The sequence below is a fragment of the Pelecanus crispus genome, chromosome 10 (assembly GCF_030463565.1).
Source record: "Pelecanus crispus isolate bPelCri1 chromosome 10, bPelCri1.pri, whole genome shotgun sequence".
Taxonomy (NCBI): Eukaryota; Metazoa; Chordata; class Aves; order Pelecaniformes; family Pelecanidae; genus Pelecanus; species Pelecanus crispus.
Genome location: NC_134652.1, coordinates 19,436,686 through 19,457,034, shown reverse-complemented (window position 1 = coordinate 19,457,034; position 20,349 = coordinate 19,436,686). Strand labels below are relative to the sequence as shown.

General features: G+C 37.8%; 1 protein-coding gene across 1 annotated transcript in view; it reads right to left on the bottom strand.

Moving 5' to 3' along the window:
* Positions 1–20,349, bottom strand: part of PLCE1 (phospholipase C epsilon 1) — a 162,889-nt gene that overhangs the window by 50,429 nt on the left and 92,111 nt on the right. Inside the window, 1 exon segment of the mRNA XM_075717436.1 lies at positions 6,873–7,189. Within this exon segment, the coding sequence (XP_075573551.1) occupies positions 6,873–7,189 (317 nt within the window).

Genomic DNA, 20,349 nt, shown 5'->3' with positions numbered 1-20,349 from the left:
GGAATCAGAGAAAAGTAGTAAATGAAGAAGAGAAAGGTATAGCAGGCAACACGGAGAGATGGAAAAAAGTATGTTGTTACAGTTCTCAGGACCCTAAACCACACTTGGGTACCATTTTCCTAATCTCTTCCCAGCTACCAAGGCTCTGCTAACTCTGCAGAATCTCCTTAATAGTTTCCTCCCACAGTTTTTATACATCCATGAAAACTAACCTTCTGGTAGTCAGTGCTCTATCAGAGCAGAAAAATGTATTACTACTATATTACTATTACGTGCACAGTGCTAGAGAACCCAAAAGCCAATAGTTTTGCAAAGCTAGATGTTACTATACTTCACTCCCCTCCCACACTAGCCACTAATTCAGAATCAGCTTTTAATTACATCAGTAAGAGGAAAGAACATCTGTCCTTAGCTTGATCCACTGCCTTGCTCTCGTAAGACTCTATGATCAATTTGATATTATTAGAAGCAAATGAAATATCAGCTGTGTCTCGCTGATGAGTACATGTTGTGCCCAAGTCTCCACTGTCATATAATTACAATTCTGATCAAACTTTTAAAGACTATGGGCTTTATTTATAGTTGGTGATACTGAATGCGTGTAGCCCAAGATCTTCAAGGTGAATAAAATCCGAATAGAAAATACCTTCTAATTATCTGCGTACGTGTGGCACAGGCTACAATATAGCTTTAAGTTCTGCTATCACATTTAAAAAAAAAGAAAAAAGTGAAAACATTTAAGAACATTTCAAATATCTACAGGTGGATTTGCTTCTTCCACTCCTGTAAATCTGAATTAATTACTGAATCAAAGTTACATGCTAGAAACTGGCACATGTAACAGACCCACGTTTTTTTCTCAAATACATCTGGCTTAGCAATATATTTATCCTTATTTATATAGGGATACTATGCACCCTTAAAATATACAGAGAAATTATTCTCTACCTGAGAAAGATTTAAACAGACATTAATTCCTATATTGTAACACATCCAAGTTTGGAGGTATACACTTTCTAAAAGTACAGAAGTCCATCGTTTTAAAGAAGGCTTCCTTTACTGTCTTCTGGCAATAAAAAGAGAATTGGAACAAACAGAATATTCTACCAAACTTATTTCATAAAAATCTTATTTAGTCACCTGCTGTTGAAAATTTGAACCAAACGCCTTCAGAATATCTGAAACAGTTTTCTTCAAAACATTTACAAAGAAGTAACAGAACTACTGATACTAACAGGTAAGGAAACAGACAACCTATAGGAACTGTAACAAACAGAATTTCAGGTCAAATAGGTTAAAGGGACAGAAATGTCATTCCCTTCCTCTGAGACCATTTGAAACCGCAGGCTGTTTCAAGAATAAAGTGAGAGAAAAAACAACAGGATCCATTCATTCTAGTGCCCAATTTTCCCACAATACATTAAATAAAAAACAAAACTACTTTCCACGTTTTCAGTTTCTCCTTTAAATGTCTTCTGAAACATTACAAAGAATTTTTGTTACGTTTTCTATACAGTACAGAGACAAGAGGTCAAAACACAGAAACTTTCTGACAGCTGAGATTACAATCTGCCGTCCTAGAAAATTAGGATGACTGCTGGATCAACGAAGGTTTAGAAACATATCTGGGGTCTCAAAGCGTAGCTGTTAAACTTTTTCCTTTTAGTAATTTAACTTCTCCTTGGACTTTGTATATTTTCAAATCTGATCTAAACTTCAGGATTAAGGAACAACTGAAAAAAGCTGTGTTTTAATCATAGTATTATAAAAGAACATTTCCAATAAATAAAGTTTCAATTTCAGCCACATTTAGATGTCTAAGATAGCGCATGGACTGCCTAGAAGAGCTGTAGATGCAGGTGAACACAAAATAATTTTCTCTCCTTTTTTCTAAATTCAACAAAATTCCTTGTTTCGTTTTCAGTGTTTGATGCCACACTATTCTATTACTCCAACAGTGATTGTTTGGATCTGTTCTTTACATGTGAATTAGCACCTTGCTAATTGCAGAACACCAGGATGCATTTCTTCTTAAACAGACAAACCTATTTATTGATTTTATTTATTTATTTATTCTGAAATATGCGTGAAGTATGCTTTCTATAGCAGCATTATAGAAGTTATTTAAACTTCAGTGGCAATCTCCACCATGACTATCATCTTTCTACAGTACCTCTAGGGAAGCAAAGCCTGAAAAAACATGTCTATATATGTAAATATTACAAATCTTTAGTGGCTGGGCTAGATGTCATATGAACTTCCATCTGTCTGAAAACTCCATCAGAGACAGTAAATCCTGCAGACAACTGCAACACTAGCAGACTATAAGATTCTTATCTGCCTGTGAATATTTTATTTCCCTGTGAATTTCTGTACAGACTTTGAGAGCTGGAATGACCCAAAACTTTTAAAATACAAATGAAATACAATCCAAGAATGTATTACATCCCATTTTGTGGGATTCAAGCAGATCATTCATGACTGACCTTTCTCACAACATATTTTTGGAAGAAGCCATTGGGTGTTCAAGCTCCTTGTCATGGCAGCCACCTTGATTCACACAGCAGGGAATAAACGGATACTTGGAAACCCACGACAAGTGGGAAATACACACAGGGAAATACATAATGCCTGAATCCTCTCTAGTGACTGTATGTCAGGTCTAAGCCATAACCATGCTCTCTGAGACAAAGGCAGTTTCTGTTTCCCAGCCTCAGCAGCCCAGATTTGCCAGCTCTATGTTAGTGCTACTATTCGTGGAGTTCTTCACAGTAGTTTTAATCCGTGCTATCTGTCTTTCATGTCTCTACACTGCTTAGACTACCACAATTCTTCTCCCTACCATTCTTGACAGTGAAAAGAAAAAACGTATACATGAAGAGGATCTAGAGTGCTGTAATTTCCATCTTTTGTGAATATTAATAAAGGTAATCTATTTCTCCAATCTTCATTGTTTATTTTTAACATCTTCCTATATCAGAAACAAAAGCCACGCAGTTATTAGTTTCACCCAGCATCTGTGACAAATAAAGGCATCTCCAGGTGCAGTGGAGTTCCTTGCTGTACCCCTGAAGTCTAAGGTCAAAGCACTCACTAGAGCCACACAAAACAGGGCAAGCGAGTGGCTACCACAGCTCCCAGAGGTAAAGGAATTGTGCCTCTTCCGTAACGCAGAGGACTCGGGCCACCGACGCCCCGAGCAGACACTCGCATTACGGCAACCGTGCTCAGATTGTTGCAGGTTAAAACCAAACTGGGTGGCTCTTCAGGCAAGGTGTAAGCAGGCTGTAGAAACCTTGCCACAAAGACAGTCGCAAAGGAGCTCTCCTAAACGTTTCAGTTGGTTACCTTGCCTTTAAAGCAGGAACAGAGCTCCTATGTTCATTGTCACCCGGTAACGCTAAGATACTGGTTAGTGTCCGGCTGGCCAAAAGCCTGTCCAACCTTTGTCAAGGAACGGGCTCACACACCCCACTTCAACGCAAGGTCCTTCTGGCCTGAAGCACAACCACGACTTTTCTCCTTTCGTGTTACGTTACTTGTGATGCAGATTTCTCACTATATGCTTCTTAACTTGGTTTCTGAATTTTTTTTATTCCTTTTTACACTTTTCAGCTCCTCTCATCAGGCTCACAATGCTGTGATCTCAGAACAAGAGTATCTGACAAAAAATACATTTCCATTGTCGTAGAGACCTAATAATTTTCAGAAATCTTGCAAAACTCTCAAGATGTAAAAAGAAGCTACAGATAGAATGAAACACTGCAGTTGGCAAACGCTCCAGCTACTGTCATTCTGCCTTTCTACAGAAAAAAAAAATTTAGGAAGCGTTCCTGATGGATCATCAGCATTAATGGGTTCACCGAATCACTTCCAGTACTTCAAGTCAAAACAACTTACCCAGATAATACAGCAAAAGAAAATGCACATTACAGGCTTTATCCAGTGTTAAACAGCATGCCCACTATTACGCTTTCCCACAACTGAGAACTGAGTAGGAAAAATAACAGCAGTTATTTATTGCACGTGCAGCTGTGTTAATTGTCTTCAAGTACCAATTTTACTTACTGCAGAGGGCAACTGATTTCTGATTCAGTTCTGCAATTCTTCATATACCATTTCCATGCCAAATGTTTAAGGCTGACCACTCACTATTAGTGCTTTCTCCTGTATAGTCTTTCCTATGCCTTTTAGACCCCACTGAGATCCAAATACTGTAATTCATATTAAGCAACACTAACCAATAGCAAAAAGAAAGGTTTAAACAAATGATTTGAAGATATTCATACTCTCTGTTTCTCGCCAGTAACAACATTTAAATCATTCACATCTAGGAAACAATAGTTTTGTAACAACAAACATATTTAAAGTATAAGGGAACCATGTGATGCTTGACCTTGCACTCTGCAGTCCATGGGAGTTTGCAACTTCAGTCATGAACGGGGGGTTCTGGGAGTTACTGGAAGTTAAACAGTAAATAATACTAGTAAAATTTACCTCAATAAGACCAAATTTTCCCCTACTTTTACTTAAACTCACTTTTGAAAAGATATTTTAATAATTTGAAAATATTTTAATCTTCATCATTTTTAATTATTACTATATTTTATAATACTCCTGCAGCCCTCATTCAATCTAAGCTTCCATGAAAATGTCAGTATCTTTTACATTAAATAAATTCCTTTGTGTAACAAAAGAGCAATTATTGACTGTAATTTTAAGCAAATGTTATAAACTGTTCCTCATTAATATGTAGTAAGTGTCAGAAAAATTACTAAAACACATATTGCTTTATGAAAAATCCTCTACATATAATTGCTCATTTAACAGAACAATGGCACAAAATGATTTTTTTCCCATTATGTATCAGAAGCCCGTCATCCTAAAAGTCATTCTGGCTCCCACATTATAAATACACTTCAGCATTTCTATAGGCAATGCCAAAAAAATCAGCAAGTGCTCACTGACTTTTGCCAACAAAAGCATGACTCTTTGCACAAGAATTTTCTTGCCATTTATAAACAAAGACATTTTGAAAGTTCACGCTTGTGATTAGCTATGGCAACTGATATAGTCCACCATAAGATAAAGCAGATAGCAAAAGAGTGATTTATTACAAGCAGTAAATATTGTACAATAACTCCATTTAAATATATAACATCTATGTTTAAAAAAAAGTTACTCCACATTATATTTAAAATAATCCATTGCACTAAATATTATATAATCTATGCATCAGATATTCAGGAATTAGTTCAATTATATGAAAAATTATCCTGTAGCATCAACAAACAAGTAATGCTACATTACAAAAATTGCAAAGTCACAACTTCTAATGCTAAAAGATAATGTTGACTATCTTACCAAAAGGCAACTTTAATGTTAAAATTCTCATTGCTATGGAATAGTCTCAGTCATTTCTGACAAGACTTCTTCACCACCTACTTGCTGTTCAATCCTGTGACTGTTCAGTGTCGGAACACGTGATGGCCAATCTAATTTGTACAGCTAACTGCAAAATGTCCTAAAAACCTGCTCTGGCATTATGCCTCACCAGGTCACCCTAGAGCTTGACCACTTCACCTTTTTCCCCACTGCCCTCACTATGGTAATCACTGTATGAGAAACACTACAGGAAGGAGGGCCCTGGCTGGGTCAGGAGCTGGATTCCTCTCCAGCTATACACCAGACACAGTATTTTCCTAAATACAGTAACTAGAGCTAATTTAAACAATTTTGAGGCTCTGTCTAAAGACTAAATATTGTAGTTGCAACTTTTATTATATTCCCATAATAGAATTATGTGAGAGGAGTCACCATATTTACACTATTTTAGTTCCTAAATCTCAATAACATGCAAGAAACAGGAACACTTCAAAACATGCTAAATTCAGTCACCGATTTTTATTTGCCCAGGAAGCAGGAAGTTCACTGGTGGTTAATACATATCCTGTGCTATCTACTTAATTTTGTGCTGTCTTTTTGACACCTGCACAATTTTCATCTCTTATTAAAGCATAAGAATGCAGTGGATAACAAACTAAAAGAGCGTAAGTCAAGACTATCTTCATTTTTTTCCACTTCTATGAATCTACAAACTGCTAACATCGCATATGGTTCACACAAAAACAGGAAGAAAGAAATTGTTCCTTTTTTCTGCAGCTAAAACCTGAGGTTTTATTTAGGGTTTTTTTTGTTTGGTTTGGGTTGGGTTGGGTTGGGTTTTGGGGTGGATTTTTTTCTACAGGTTTCTCAGTCCTTTATCAATTTTCTATTAAACTCATCAGAAGATCACCTTACTAAAAATAAAGTCTTAGTAACAAACTCACGATTTGGCTTATGGAAATGTGTCATGCCAAATGACACTTCTTTGTATAACAACATTGAAGACACGCACAATGATTAAATAAATAAATAGCGCAGATTAGTGTGGTTATATTATGCAGAATACAGAAACTTCTAGTTTATAATACTTCTGTGCTGACTCCTAAGACCATTCTTAGTCTACAAAAATCCAAAACAAATAAATAAAACTCCAGCTCCTGAACAAAATAATAAACTGACTGAAAGTATACCCCATACCGTTGTTTTAAATACAAAGAAATACAAGTGTCTAAATTTTTTCTTCCTGTTTACTTTACAATGTGCAAGAAAAACTTAGGTTGCAGTTTTCCAAACTCACTGAGCAAATAGGTCACATAACTCCTATTAAATTCAGTGGAAGTTATTTAGCTAAATCCTCTGGTCATCTTAACTTATGTTTTAAAAATTTGTCATTACAGCTAAATTCATCTCCAAGAGATAAAGGAAATAACTAACCCACAAATTAGGTAATAACCCTTATGAAAAGTAATTTAAAAGTTTTGTCTTACCTCGTTAAACCTTGTCACAAGATCTTCTACAGCATTATGTTCACCATTTGGGGAAGAAAGAATAGTAGCAGATATGGAAGCTTTAATAGATGGCAGCTTGCTTTGGCATTCAGCGTTACCCAAATCCCTGGTTAAAAAGCAGAGGTAGTCAATGGGTAAGACTTTCCGGTAGAGCTCCTGCTCCTGCTCGGTCAGAATGCTGGCAACCTCCTCCGGGAACTGGATGAGGTGCTGCAGTTCAATCAACTCTTTGCTGATACCAGCCACGTTGGAGGGAAGGATGCTGGAGCCAGCCATAGATGTACATGCTTGACGTTCTAAAACAAAACAAATAAAAAAATTTATTACGTTTCGCCTTTAACTCTTGGACTGGGCTGCGCAAAAGCAAGACAACTTGTTCTTTTTGTTCTGTTAAACTCTTCATTCATTGATTCAGCAGTACACTATATCCTAACTACTTTAAACAACCTAATACGTTCTTTTAGTTGGGGTCTTTCTGCATCTCTCTCTCTGGTATTAACTAGATAGATGTTAACTGGGGCTTCTGAGATTGTTAAGCTACCTGCCAAAATGTGCTTGCTTCCCGACTTATCCAAACGCCTGCTTCAGTCACCTGAATTCTTATCAAAACTTCAAATAAAAGGATCATCTGGGCAGGGTGCAGCTCGGTTTTGCCTCCATATTAGAGTCCGTGGTACAAAGGGGTTTGATGCCTTGACTGAGGCATCGGGACTCTATTGCCACAAAAAATAATGTATAACGATCACGTAAAACCCATGTGGGTCAGCATTTTCCTTCGTATTTCTCTTGCTATACGACACAATTTATCTGAGTTCACTACATCGTGAAACTAAATGTCCAACGTTACAAAATATTTTTCATTCCTCTGGGAAAACGCATATATTTGGGAGTATGCATGTTTTATCTGTTATTACAAAACATTCATGGTAGTTTTATAATATCCTAGCAATGAGCAATGATGTCCCTTGAAAAATAAAACTTTTCCTAAGAAGGAAGAAGCCAAGCTTTGTAAGACCATGTGGAAAGCCTGAAACATCAACACAACGATTCCAAAACGGTGAGTATGAGTCTGCTGACTAGGTAAGTTTAGAATGGGTTCTCTGAACAGTAATTTTTCAAGAATTACTTAAATGTATAAACATAGTAGTATATTCTGTACTCTTCTTCCTTCCCAGCATAAGGAGTTTATTTTTTTGCACTGCTTCACAAAGTATCTTTACGGATTTTTTGCATACATAATGGTGGTACACTCTAGATCTATCTTCTACTTCAAATTTTTTTATCAATAAGCTCTCATGTCATACAGGGAGCAAATATCCCTTCTGTTCTCTAAAAAACTCCCAAGTTCATAATGACTGACATTCATTCTCTTGTAATAAACATAAAATATGCTACATGAGATTTCCGTTGTTACATTCATTTTATGCAAACTCTGTTATCAATCAGTGGAAAGTTAAAAAGACAGAAAATTGCCTTTTCTTAATATATTCTACTAAAAGTCAAAAGATAAATTCTAGCAGCCCTAAATAAAGCCTTTGGGCTAACAGAACCTGTTGAGAAATTTTCAAATACGTAACAGGCTTCTGAAAGAGCCAAAGAGTAATTGTTTCTGTATGTCAACTGGCAAGCAAAAATGTAATGGACTTAATTTGCAACAAGCAATAGCCTGGTTACATAGCGGGAAACAGCGATAACTTAAAGATAGTGAAGTAGTGCTGTACAATATCTGCAGATACCAAGAAATCTGTGTCACACACTCCTGCAAGAAAGATTGGGGGGAAAAAAAGACAGTTAAGAACACCATGTTGACATGTCAATCCTGTTTTGGGCAGCAGGTGAAGCGCAGTGAGCTTCTGGCTTCCTTTCAGTCTTTTTGGCTTTGATTCTACAAAAGACTTCAATTCTATTTTCTAGTTCAATCTGTGCGGAACAATTCTGAAAGGTGGCATAAGAAAAAGCTCTTAAAGCTCATTTGCGCTGTTCTTGACTTTGCCACAGAAGATAAGCTTACACCAAAATAAAAACAATGCAAAACAGAATGTTTGTTTTATATTACAGGGATTGTATATTTGTGTAGTGCCTTGCATATATGGACCGAACTGTCACAACCAGCATTATCTCAGAAAGAGGAGGATATGGAAGGCGTGACGTGAACATCTGCTACCACCCATTTGCTCCCCAGAAGTCACAGTGCCTCGCTGACCCCCCCATGCGTGACAGCTCTTCTCACTCAAGGAATTTCCTGGGAAATACGAGGTGCCCTGCCAGCCAGGAGAAAGCAGAGAAAGTACAGCCTGTACCAGCCTCTCCTGTGCCTCACTGCTAAAACTGAGGGTGTACAGGTTGTGTCTACGTCGTCAATTTATTTTAGATCACAAATGCACTTTTGAAGTGAATCTCCCAAACATCCTCACTTACTGTGCTTTAGTTTACAGTCTTGGAGCACACAAAGCGGATGCTTTTCAGATGAAACTGCACCAGAAGATGTGCTCCCAGAAGGCAACTAACACATCCAGCACAATTGCTAACAAGCTGTAGCCGTCAACTGCATCCAACCTCTGGAGATGACTCTGAGGTCAGGAAAGGACAGCTGGACCAGACAGCTCAGATGATGGCTTGGCTGCAGGTGATGACATAACACAGGAGACAAGACAGCCAGTAGCATGGACAATGCAATGCCACAGAAATACTGGTGCTTTCCAAATTCAACATTATTTGGTAACTACAGTTATAACCACCTTATATCTATCAATAAAGCAGGAAAGGAAGGGTTAACTCTATAAGGAGTGCCCAGTCAAGTAATGACTGATGGAAGAGAGATAGCACGAGTGAAGATGAGCTGCTTGCTGACAAGATTGAGGGGTGCATTCTCAATAATTAACCTTCTCCTTTACAATATCACCTACAAAACCCGCCCACATTCACACTTTCAACAGGTCTACAATTCCACATTGTCTCAGAACTTCAGCTTTGCTCAAAGACCTCAAAAACCGGCAAAAGCTGACACTGAATTTGCAACAGCTAGAGCACACTGTTCACGATCCTATTGCACACGGCCTTGCCTAAGTATAATCACCCTTCAGGCTCCACTTACTACAACCTCTCACATCTAAGAACAAAACTCAACATGCTGAAGTGACCAGAGGTAAGAAGGTGGCTCCACGGTGTATCTCTGGAGTGCCAGAAACTACTAGGAATATCTCATTTGAATTTCATTTCAGTAGACTGACTGCTCGTTGATCAAGTCTAGCAGAAAGCTAATGCAGGGATTTTGAAAGTCTTTAATGAAACTACCTTTAATGAAACCATCATCTTCCGTAATGAAGGCTTCACAAGCCAGCTTCATTCCAACAGAAAAATGAAGCTGTCAGAAAGAAAATCTCTTTGTGGAAGCTAAGCCAAGATGATTCCAGTCACAGGCTAAACAAGATCAACCACTGGTATTGCTGGATTTGGAAGACAACAGAAAATAAATAAAGCTCTTCCTGATTAAAAAAGAAAAAAGAATTTCCAGCTAGCATGTCTCATTTCTCCATTAATTGGAAGAACTAAACAAGTGCTGCATCTTTAATCTAAGAGTACATGGAACAAGCTGCTGCAGCAAGACTGCGGCTGATACCCAAGGAGAGGTGCACAGGCCAAATTATAAAGGTTCACAGCTCATGGCTGAAGTATGGATATAAATACTGAAGAAGTGGAAATATAACTTATTTCTATTGACTATTTCTACACCTATAAATATTTCTTTCGTCCATAATTCACATCTTTGCAAGTCTTGTTTGTTGACATATTTCACCTCTCCAGATTCTGTTATCTTTCCTCATTCCAGTCTTCTGTGTTTTATCACAGAAAATCCAGGATCCTCATTCTCAGCCTCACCACCCTCCATGATTTACACTCTGCACAAAAGTCTACTCCTTTTTTCTTTCCCCTCTCTTTTTATTTGCCTGTACTAAACTAGTCTTTTTTCTGGACTATTTCTTTGTCTCTTTTTTCTGTCTAAGACTTCCATCATTTTTCACGCCAGGAACTGGTCTGCACTTCTCTGTTTCTGCTATAAAACTCCCTAGCCAGTCTCATCCACAAGTCCTCTAGCTTTGTGTTGTCATTTTATGTTCTTCAGGAAATAGATCATATCTTTCTGTGCTTCAAAGAAAGACCAGGTCCTTAGATTAACTTGCAGAATGGAGCTGCTTTCAGGCCAGAATCACAGTAGATTTTGTTAGAGTTAAGGCAGGATACAATCCTCGCTAAAATTAGCTGCTCCTGCAGTAAACGGTATTATTCTTTGTGCTCTACCACATCAAGTTAATGCTAAAACTAGTAGAAGAAAATGAGGACCCTGACTACTAATTTGCAAGTTGTCTAAAGCTGGAATTAATAGCTTTGCTTATCCTTCTGATAAACAGCTGAGGCAGATAATCTTTTAAATAGCAAGCACTTCTTTTATTAATCAATACAAGATAACCTCTGCCTAGCTTTAAAAAAAGGACTCATGGGTTGACTTAATCATTGCTGATACACATGGGAACAAAAAGGTCTCATCTTTTCTAACAAGAATCTAAGAATGGGAGAAAAATACAGAATGCCTGCTTCAGGATATTACTCAGCCTAGGCTTGTCATATACTGTAAAAAACACTGTCTTAAGAATCACTCGTTTTTATTTTTTTTAAAAGCCTTCTACAAGGTTTGGTAAGGAGCTCTTCTATCACCAGATTAACTTCAAATTAACTCAGCCTTTATTACTATAAAACTTAGAATTTCCATATATCTTGTATATGTATAGCCTCTATAAAAGCTATACTGAAAAAATAAATTTCAAGTGTGTAAGTATGTAAAAACTGTGTGTGCATGTTTGTGTGTGTAAACGAAAAAATTTTCAAGAGTGTCTTGAAAACCTTTTTTTTCCATGTTTTTCTCTATTGAACTATATTATGTTTGTGTTTGCTATATTAGCAAGAGGTGGATTCAGGAAATTTTTATAAGTAAAACCATGAAAAATACTGCTAGAAGGCTAGTGTTAATTATCTGTAATCATTCACAGAATTTTTCCACATTTATATGTTCTACTAAACACAGTAGTTATGTGACATATGTGATAAGTCCTAACAATAAAAGCAAAATTATCTGTACGTTTACCGTATTTCTCGTAAAGCTAAAATTAAAAGGTGCTTATTTATTAAATTTTATTTCGGCATGCACACAGATAACTTATTAATACACAGTATAATATAAACACTGGGCTGCTACCATCAATTTTCTCTAAGCAGAAATTCAGGATTGGGTTTGAGCAAAGTAAGTGGAATTCATACAAAGACAAGGAAAATAAATACAGCCCTGACTGTAATCACACGAATGTCAAAACTGCTAATCCTGCGTAAAATTACAGTTGCCAACCATGCAATTTGTACTTTGATAAAATCACATTGCTTTCCATGTGAATTGTGACCAAGTAAGGACAGTGGTACAGAATTACTTTCATCCCAACTCAAACACAACAACTCTTAGATTTGATACTTGTAGGAACGGGCTATGCATATGGGAGTACACCCAGGGGAAAGCCACCGTATTTTTCAAATGACCACAATCTCAAAAGAGTAAACCTGCCACAAAGATGAAAATTGACTTTCAACAAAGTTTGATGAATTGAGAAATGAGATAACTGGACTTGTGTCTTAGTTTTATTTCTAGATTGCTTTTCTTTGTACACTTACTTTGAGGAAAAAAAAGTATTCTCTCTATACATTCAAAAACCAGCAGTTTGAAAGCAGTAATGTGAAAATTACAATCACTAAAAAAAGTGCTCACTCTCAGAAGTTTAACTGGGGGCAGATCCTATGATAATGACAAACTATGTGCTCTAAAGCAGAAAACAGATTTCAAGAGCTGTAAGAATAAAAGTAATTATTCAACCTATTATAACATCTTATAACTCAGCTGCTTTTTTGATAACAGACTTTGCTTCCATAAAATTATACTACTGTGACTGAAATTACACAAAAATCTTAGGGGGTTATTTTTCTCGGCTGATAGTAAAAGGTAATGCAATAAATGGATTATAATGGAAGCCTTTTTAACAAGTCATGCTACAGACAACTTCCAAACTGTTCGTATGCTTTAAGAGAACATTTGGATTATGTTTACAGTGAGAAAATAAAAGCGCACCATGGAAACAATTGAAAAAGAGCCACAGGTGAACAACTGTCTATATATAATACGTAAGTGTTCTCTTCAAAAAAAGAGGAAAAATACAATAAAAAACACCCCCAAACAGAAGACACTTACGTGTGCAATATATGACAGTTTAATTGAACACCAGCTTCCGATACAGATCAGCGTAACTGCGATAGCATTGTTTTGCTGTCCCTTGGATGCCACATATCTCAGTACGATAACAACCAAACCAACAGGCTTTTGTTAATTTCCTGTTCCTCTTCTGTATAATTAAAACCATCTCTTGCTCTCTTTTAATGAACGTGAATTCACCATTATCAATTTCGACTGCAAACAACTCACTCCAGTATCAAAGGGCCTGATATTAAACTCAGTGGGAAGCTTACCACAGAACAGGATCAAGTTCAAGTTTAATTTCACTGTAGAAACCACTGAAATTAATAGATCCTATTTCTTCTTCAGCTTGCTTTATGCGTCTAGTAACCAAAGAATCAGAAGATGCACATGCTCTCTCTCCATATCCCTAAATCTAGCAATATGAGCTACCTCTTAAGGCTGCATATCAGCATGCATTGTAAATTATCAGCAGGGGAGCTCTGGAGCTCCAGGGTACTTGCACTAAATAAAACTGGAGTTCAGTATGACCCGAGCATCAGTAAGCAGAAGATAATATTCTGAGCAAAGGAAGATTCCCAGACAATGACTTGAAGAAAAGAAGATTAATTTAGCCAAGGAAAATAATCTTTTATTAGACCAAGTAATATTACAGACACACTCTAGGGGCACAAGATCTTTTTCAGATTTGGAATAGAAACAGTAAACTTCACAGCTAGTTTGGGAATACCTGCTTTGAGTTTAATTTGATCATGGTAATAGCAAGACATTGGAGAAGGTGATCTTCTTTGGTGGAGCAGCAGCAAGTCATCACAATGGGCCAGGTGAAAGGAACAATAGGTTCTACAGTACAAAGGACAAAAGAAAAAGGTAGAAATCACCTGTAGAACAGAATTTTGCTGGAAACAGATCACTACAAAACTATATCACAGGTATTTCTATTGAGGCTGAGATTTTTATTGTTAAATAGAGTTACAAAACCTCTGGAGAGGATTTAAAAAAAAAGGCAGAAATCATGTTGACGTATAATTGAATTAAATTACAATTATATACCACAAAATTCTGACTCATGAACTGACCGGCATAGTGGAATTCAGCAAACAGAAAGATACAGAGGGCTTGTAACAACAACCACTTACTCCTAACATCACTTCTCGCTTTAGGAAATGGCAAAGGGTTCAGTTTTGAAAACCAGACTCTGAACTGCGTGCTCTTTTTTACCTTTTGCAAAAATCAGTCAAATGAAATCCCAGGAAAAAAACTGAAAAAAGTACTGTATAGTTAGAGATACAACCCGCCTGTATCATTTCTAACTTGAAACAAATTTAAGTTGACTAAACGAATGACATACTTATCAGGACCGTTGAGATGTATAAGCATAGGAAAGAATTTTTTTTTTACCACAGAAGTTGTGGCTAGACCCTCTCACAGGGTAAAACCTATGCACAGAGAAACATTCATTCCGATTTTAAAGTTGAGTTAAAGAAGGTCAATATGAAGGATTTATTAATATATGAACTTTAAATTAACAATTACGTAGCAATCCTTACATTTTTTCAGAAGTTCCTACCTGTAAGTATGAACTTCGAAAGACATTTAAACTCTTTGTGGTTGGATTCAGAAGATCCTGGCTGTAAACTACATATATGAGCACTGACATAATACATGGAAAGAATTTAAAGTATCACCATGATTTCACCACACCTGAGACTGCCATGCCTGCCTCCCGCCATCCCCAGAGTACAGCTACCCACTGCCCTGCGTAGTTACATCTACACTGCTGCTCAGGTTTCTGGCAGTGCATCCCAGGGCTTTTACCACTCCACTAGCCTGAGTCATTCACGGAAATATTTTGCAGCATACAAAAGAAGAACTTGGCTGCTTGTCTCTGAATTCCCATAGGCTGTCAACACATTTAACCAACCATTTCCTGCTCTGTATGCACTTTGGCTGGTACTGGCTACAGCTGATAGCAACAATCACAGACCCCTCCATAACAAATGGATCCGCTGGTTTTGCCTCTGGCTGTATACCCACCGGGGAAAAAAAAGATGCAGATAGTATCACTGTAACACTGATTTTGACTCTGCAAAAACAGTAGCAGATCTCAGATCAACATTTATCCCATTTGATGCTGATTTCCCAATTCCTTTCCATTTCAGGACAACTACAAAGAGCTAGGACTGCATCCTCATGCAGACACAGGATGACTAGCAATGCCTCCAGAATATCTGCGTAAGAATCAGTGTGATATTGTGGGTTAACCCCAGCCGGCAAACATTTCTTCTGCACCTGAAATAATAGCCTTTGAAGGCAGTGCCCTAACAAATGACCCTGAGGCTACCATGGTAGCAAATGGATACCTCAGCTACAAAGGGCACCTAGTGTTATGCAAGGTTTGGCTGAAGATAGACATGTTCATAGATATTAAGGAGAGATGAATCAGCAGTGTGTATTGCCAAAAGTCTGACGAGATCCATCATCTACAAATTTAGTCAGAAAGCAGCCTTATTGCATACATACATATTGTCTACATACACGTTTGGCAATGGGCCACCTGGGCCCTGCTACTTTAGGGGACCTTCACCTACTGCTGTGGTTCATGAAACAATATCCTGATTTCAGAACACCTGCCAGAAGAAGGTTTAATTATGAATTTGGTAGATAGACAGTGAGCGTCCGATCGGCTGGTTGAAAATTAGATCTCAAAAGCTGTTTGATACCAACATGCCATCTGTCTTGCTGTGGCATGCTGCAGCCTGCACTGTGCAAGAGCAGACAGAAGACTTTATTGCATCAGAGGCAACTATCATCATGAAGGCTGGGTGAAGGAATTAAGAGAAATAACAGCTGACTTGTAAATCTACACCATTATATCGCAGTGTAACAGATATGCGGAAAGGCTGTAAAGAGGTTAGTATGACACCGCCACACTTGCTGTTGAACTGTTTTCAGGTTTTGCATTATTTTCCTGCAGTGAAATCCCATCTAATGAATCCCCTCATCTGCCAATCTCCTGAAGATGTTTTCAGAAATACTCCACTGTAGCATATATCTTACAAATCTTTCTCCGAAAGCATTCTCCTGGAGAAAATGGCTGCTTATGCCTTAGACAGGAGTACTCTTCGCTGGGTAAAAAACTGGCTGGATGGCCGAGTCCAAAGAGTTGTGGTGAATGGAGTTAAATCCAGTTGGCAGCCGGTCACACGTGGTGTTCCCCAGGGCTCAGTATTGGGGCCAGTTCTGTTTAATATCTTTATCAACGATCTGAATGACGGGATTGAGCGCACCCTCAGTAAGTTTGCAGATGACACCAAGTTGGGCAGGAGTGTTGATCTGCTCGAGGGTAGAAGGGCTCTCACAGGGACCAGGACAGGCTGGATCAATGGGCTGAGGCCAAGTGTATGAGTTTTAACAAGGCCAAGTGCCGGGTCCTGCACTTGGGTCACAACAACCCCATGCAGCGCTACAGGCTTGGGGAAGAGTGGCTGGAAAGCTGCCTGGTCGAAAAGGACCTGGGGGTGCTGGTTGACAGCCGGCTGAACATGAGCCAGCAGTCTGCCCAGGTGGCCAAGAAGGCCAACAGCATCCTGGCTTGTATGAGGAATAGTGTGGCCAGCAGGAGCAGGGAGGTAATTGTCCCCCTGTACTCGGCACTGGTGAGGCCGCACCTGGAATACTGTGTCCAGTTTTGGGCCCCTCAATACAAGAAAGACATCGAGGTGCTGGAGCGTGTCCAGAGAAGGGCAACAAAGCTGGTGAAGGGTCTGGAGCACAGGCCTTACGAGGAGCAGCTGAGGGAACTGGGGTTGTTTAGCCTGGAGAAGAGGAGGCTGAGGGGAGACCTTATCGCTCTCTACAACTACCTGAAAGGAGGCTGTAGTGAGGTGGGTGTCCATCTCTTCTCCCAAGTAACAAGCTGCACGACGAGAGGAAAGGGCCTCAAGTTGTGCCAGGGGAGGTTTAGATTGGTCGTTAGGAAAACTTTCTTCACGGAAAGAGTTGCCAAGCATTGGAACAGGCTGCCCAGGGAAGTGGTTGAGTCCCCATCCCTGGAGGTATTTAAAAAAAAGACATGTAGATGTGGTGCTTAGGGCTATGCTTTCGTGGTGGACTTGGCAGTGTCAGGTTAACAGTTGGACATGATGATCTTAAATGTCCTTTCCAACATAAACAATTCTATAAAGGTTGACACAGTGGTAGTCTACCAGAATACTGCCTTGAGCAACACACCAACAGGAGGATTCTCTATACAGCATCTGTATTCAAGACCTTTTAAAATACTGGATATAAATACAGTATAGCACATGAAGCATTAAGTTCAAATGCTAAATAAATGTATATATAAATTACCAGACGAATTCCAGCACATAAGAAAGAAATGGTCAAAAAGGGAAGATTTATGAATTGACTTTGGAAGGAAAGAGTGTTCTAGAAAAGAAACTGTACAATTCTCACTGTAAAATGAACAAGTTACTGTCTGAGTTAAAGCAGAACCCAAGCTTTAACCCCACCCACCAAAACTGATACAAAGCACGTCTAAAATCAAAGCAGGAGTTTTTGTGAACTGCCAGAACAAAATTAAATTAAAACGCATACAAATTTGAGTTAGCTCTGCAATGGGGAAATATCCAGTGGTTAAACAGAGCGCAAGAATCTGAAAGCAGGTTCCCGTATTTGAGTATTTTGATGAAGATGGATCAAAATTAAATATTTTTTTATTTTTTTTCCATTTACATAAAGTAGAAATTAAATAATTTTTCAGTTTTAAAAGAACTCTATTATGAATCAGTGAGAATAGGAGAAAAGTTGAAAATGTAATTTGAAAATACATACATATCTATGGAAAACAAGGCTGTTAAAAATAAAATGTATATAAAGTTAGGCACCCATTAAAGCAGAGCCTCATGACCTCGATTTTTCACATTTTCTTTTTTTGTGTCAGGCACTTTTTAAATTTGAAAGACTATACAAACTGTATAAATACAGCATAAATATAGTAAAATATAGCATTCATAATGTAAATAACTGCAACAAGAGACATTTTCAATGTTCTGAAGCCTCAGCCTTGAAGCATTCCTTTCTAGCCTGAGGGCACTGGTCTTCCACATCAGGAACCCTTGCATTTGGTTAATGATCTGCTGCAGTTTGCTCCTTGGCTGCACAACTTTTAACCATTACCACAAACAGAAACCCAAATTGCATTTCTGGTTTTAAGATCCTCAGAAACACATTTTCTAACACACATCATCTTTCTTACTTCGGTCTCACCCTGAAGGCCAGATCACATGTGACAAGAGACCCTTCAAGGATAGGGGGGAAAGAGGAATGTCTGTTCCCATGGTGTCCAGTCACCCAAATACTGCAGAGAATAGGAATGCCTAAATTCAAAGAACTATTTCAATGAAAATCATTTCACGTTGGAAAACAATCATTAAATGTAGTCCTTTAAGGTAAAAATGGTAAGAATGTCCACTCTGACTTCAGTGTCATACCAAGTAAAGCAGATACTAAAACTGCCATTTATGTTAGTGGTACAAGATGAAGACTAGATGCCAATCTGAGAAATGAACTTTAAGTATAATTATGTCAAGGAATAACATGAGAATTAAGTAAGATCTGATAAGTGTACAACCTTTACGATTAATGATTCTTGCCTTTTGAATCTTCATATAAAAGACAATCCTGTGTATGAAAGATGCTACCAGATTTTCCACGTAAACCAAAGGAGGCAAATCTGCTGCATAAGATATTTTGGTTATTTTTCTTACTGATTATTGGAACAAAATTAATCCAAGTCACATCCAGTAAAAACAGCAACACTTGATTAAATGTTCCCAATTTAAGCCCTGAAGCTTAGTAGTGAAAGAATTTTAAAGGAACATAATACACTTGAAAAATGTTTGATCGATTCAGAGATTTCATCATTCTGGCCCGCTTTCAGCAGTCACCTAAATGGAATCTGATCATAACACTAGTTTCTTTGAGATCTGTCCTCTACATAATTATTTCACAGAAAAAGGACAGAGAATAGAACCAGTAACAGCAAATACTGTTGACTGTGCACTTGTGTTCAAAATATCTTTCTGTGATCTGCTAAGGAACCTTGTTCACTTTTTTTATATTACACTTTGAATAATACAAATTCAACTTCTTATCTGCATAACTGTAGCAGAAACCCTTCAGCCTACACCTTCGCCACTTAGCTTTGGTGAGGGTTCCGTTACTCACTCCACTGCATGCTCTGAATGTTGCTGGATGAGAACATTTTGTGAACAGGAGAATTATTGTATCAACTATAATTTAATTTTATATCCAAGATTTTTAGATTTCAAATTAAAATAAAACCCAGGAAATATATCTGTATTAAAAAAAAAAAAAAGTAAATTTGACATACACAAAGAAGTGCCCTAAGACATAACAGAGAAGGTAGCATGATGTACTAAGGCATCAGTCGGAAAAATGTACTGGAACATCATAAAACTACTGTGATAATATTTTTGTATTATCCATGTCAGCAGTGTACAGCAGGAAGAACCTAGCAAGAACAATATGGTCTTTCAAAGTGCTCTTATAGAAAGTACCAGAATTTAGAAAGACACTTAACAAAGAGTTAATAACGAATTCTATACTGCTATAAAGAAATAGTTATTACAGTGCAGTAATTCTACCTCTGAGTTAAAAATTTGCTATGTAGAGGAAAATATGAAAAGACTCTCCCATACAAGAATAAATGAATGAAGCAAGGACAATATGTTTAAAAAAGACGCCAAAAATGGAGAAGAATGATGAACTGGAAATAAATTGATGGGTTTCACAACAGTGTGAAGGGGAAAGATAATATTCTTAAATCACAACCATTTAGCACTTGCACATCATTATTAAAGAAATGGCATACAAGTATTTTAAGACATACTAAAAGAGTATTCACTGGAACTGGTCAAAAAGAGAGGGGGACATTTAAGATGTGAAAATGCATACATGATTAACTGACAAGAAAAATGGAAATTTCAGTCTTATTTAATGACCCACTCGGTTACCTGGCTGCAGCCACAATATCCACTGGGAATGCTGTGCAGCAGATGCATGGCTCTTCTCACATGTCCTGCAGTGCGCTGTCACGGTGGTCAGCTACCTCTACCCCCCCACATCCAGAGCTGTACTACC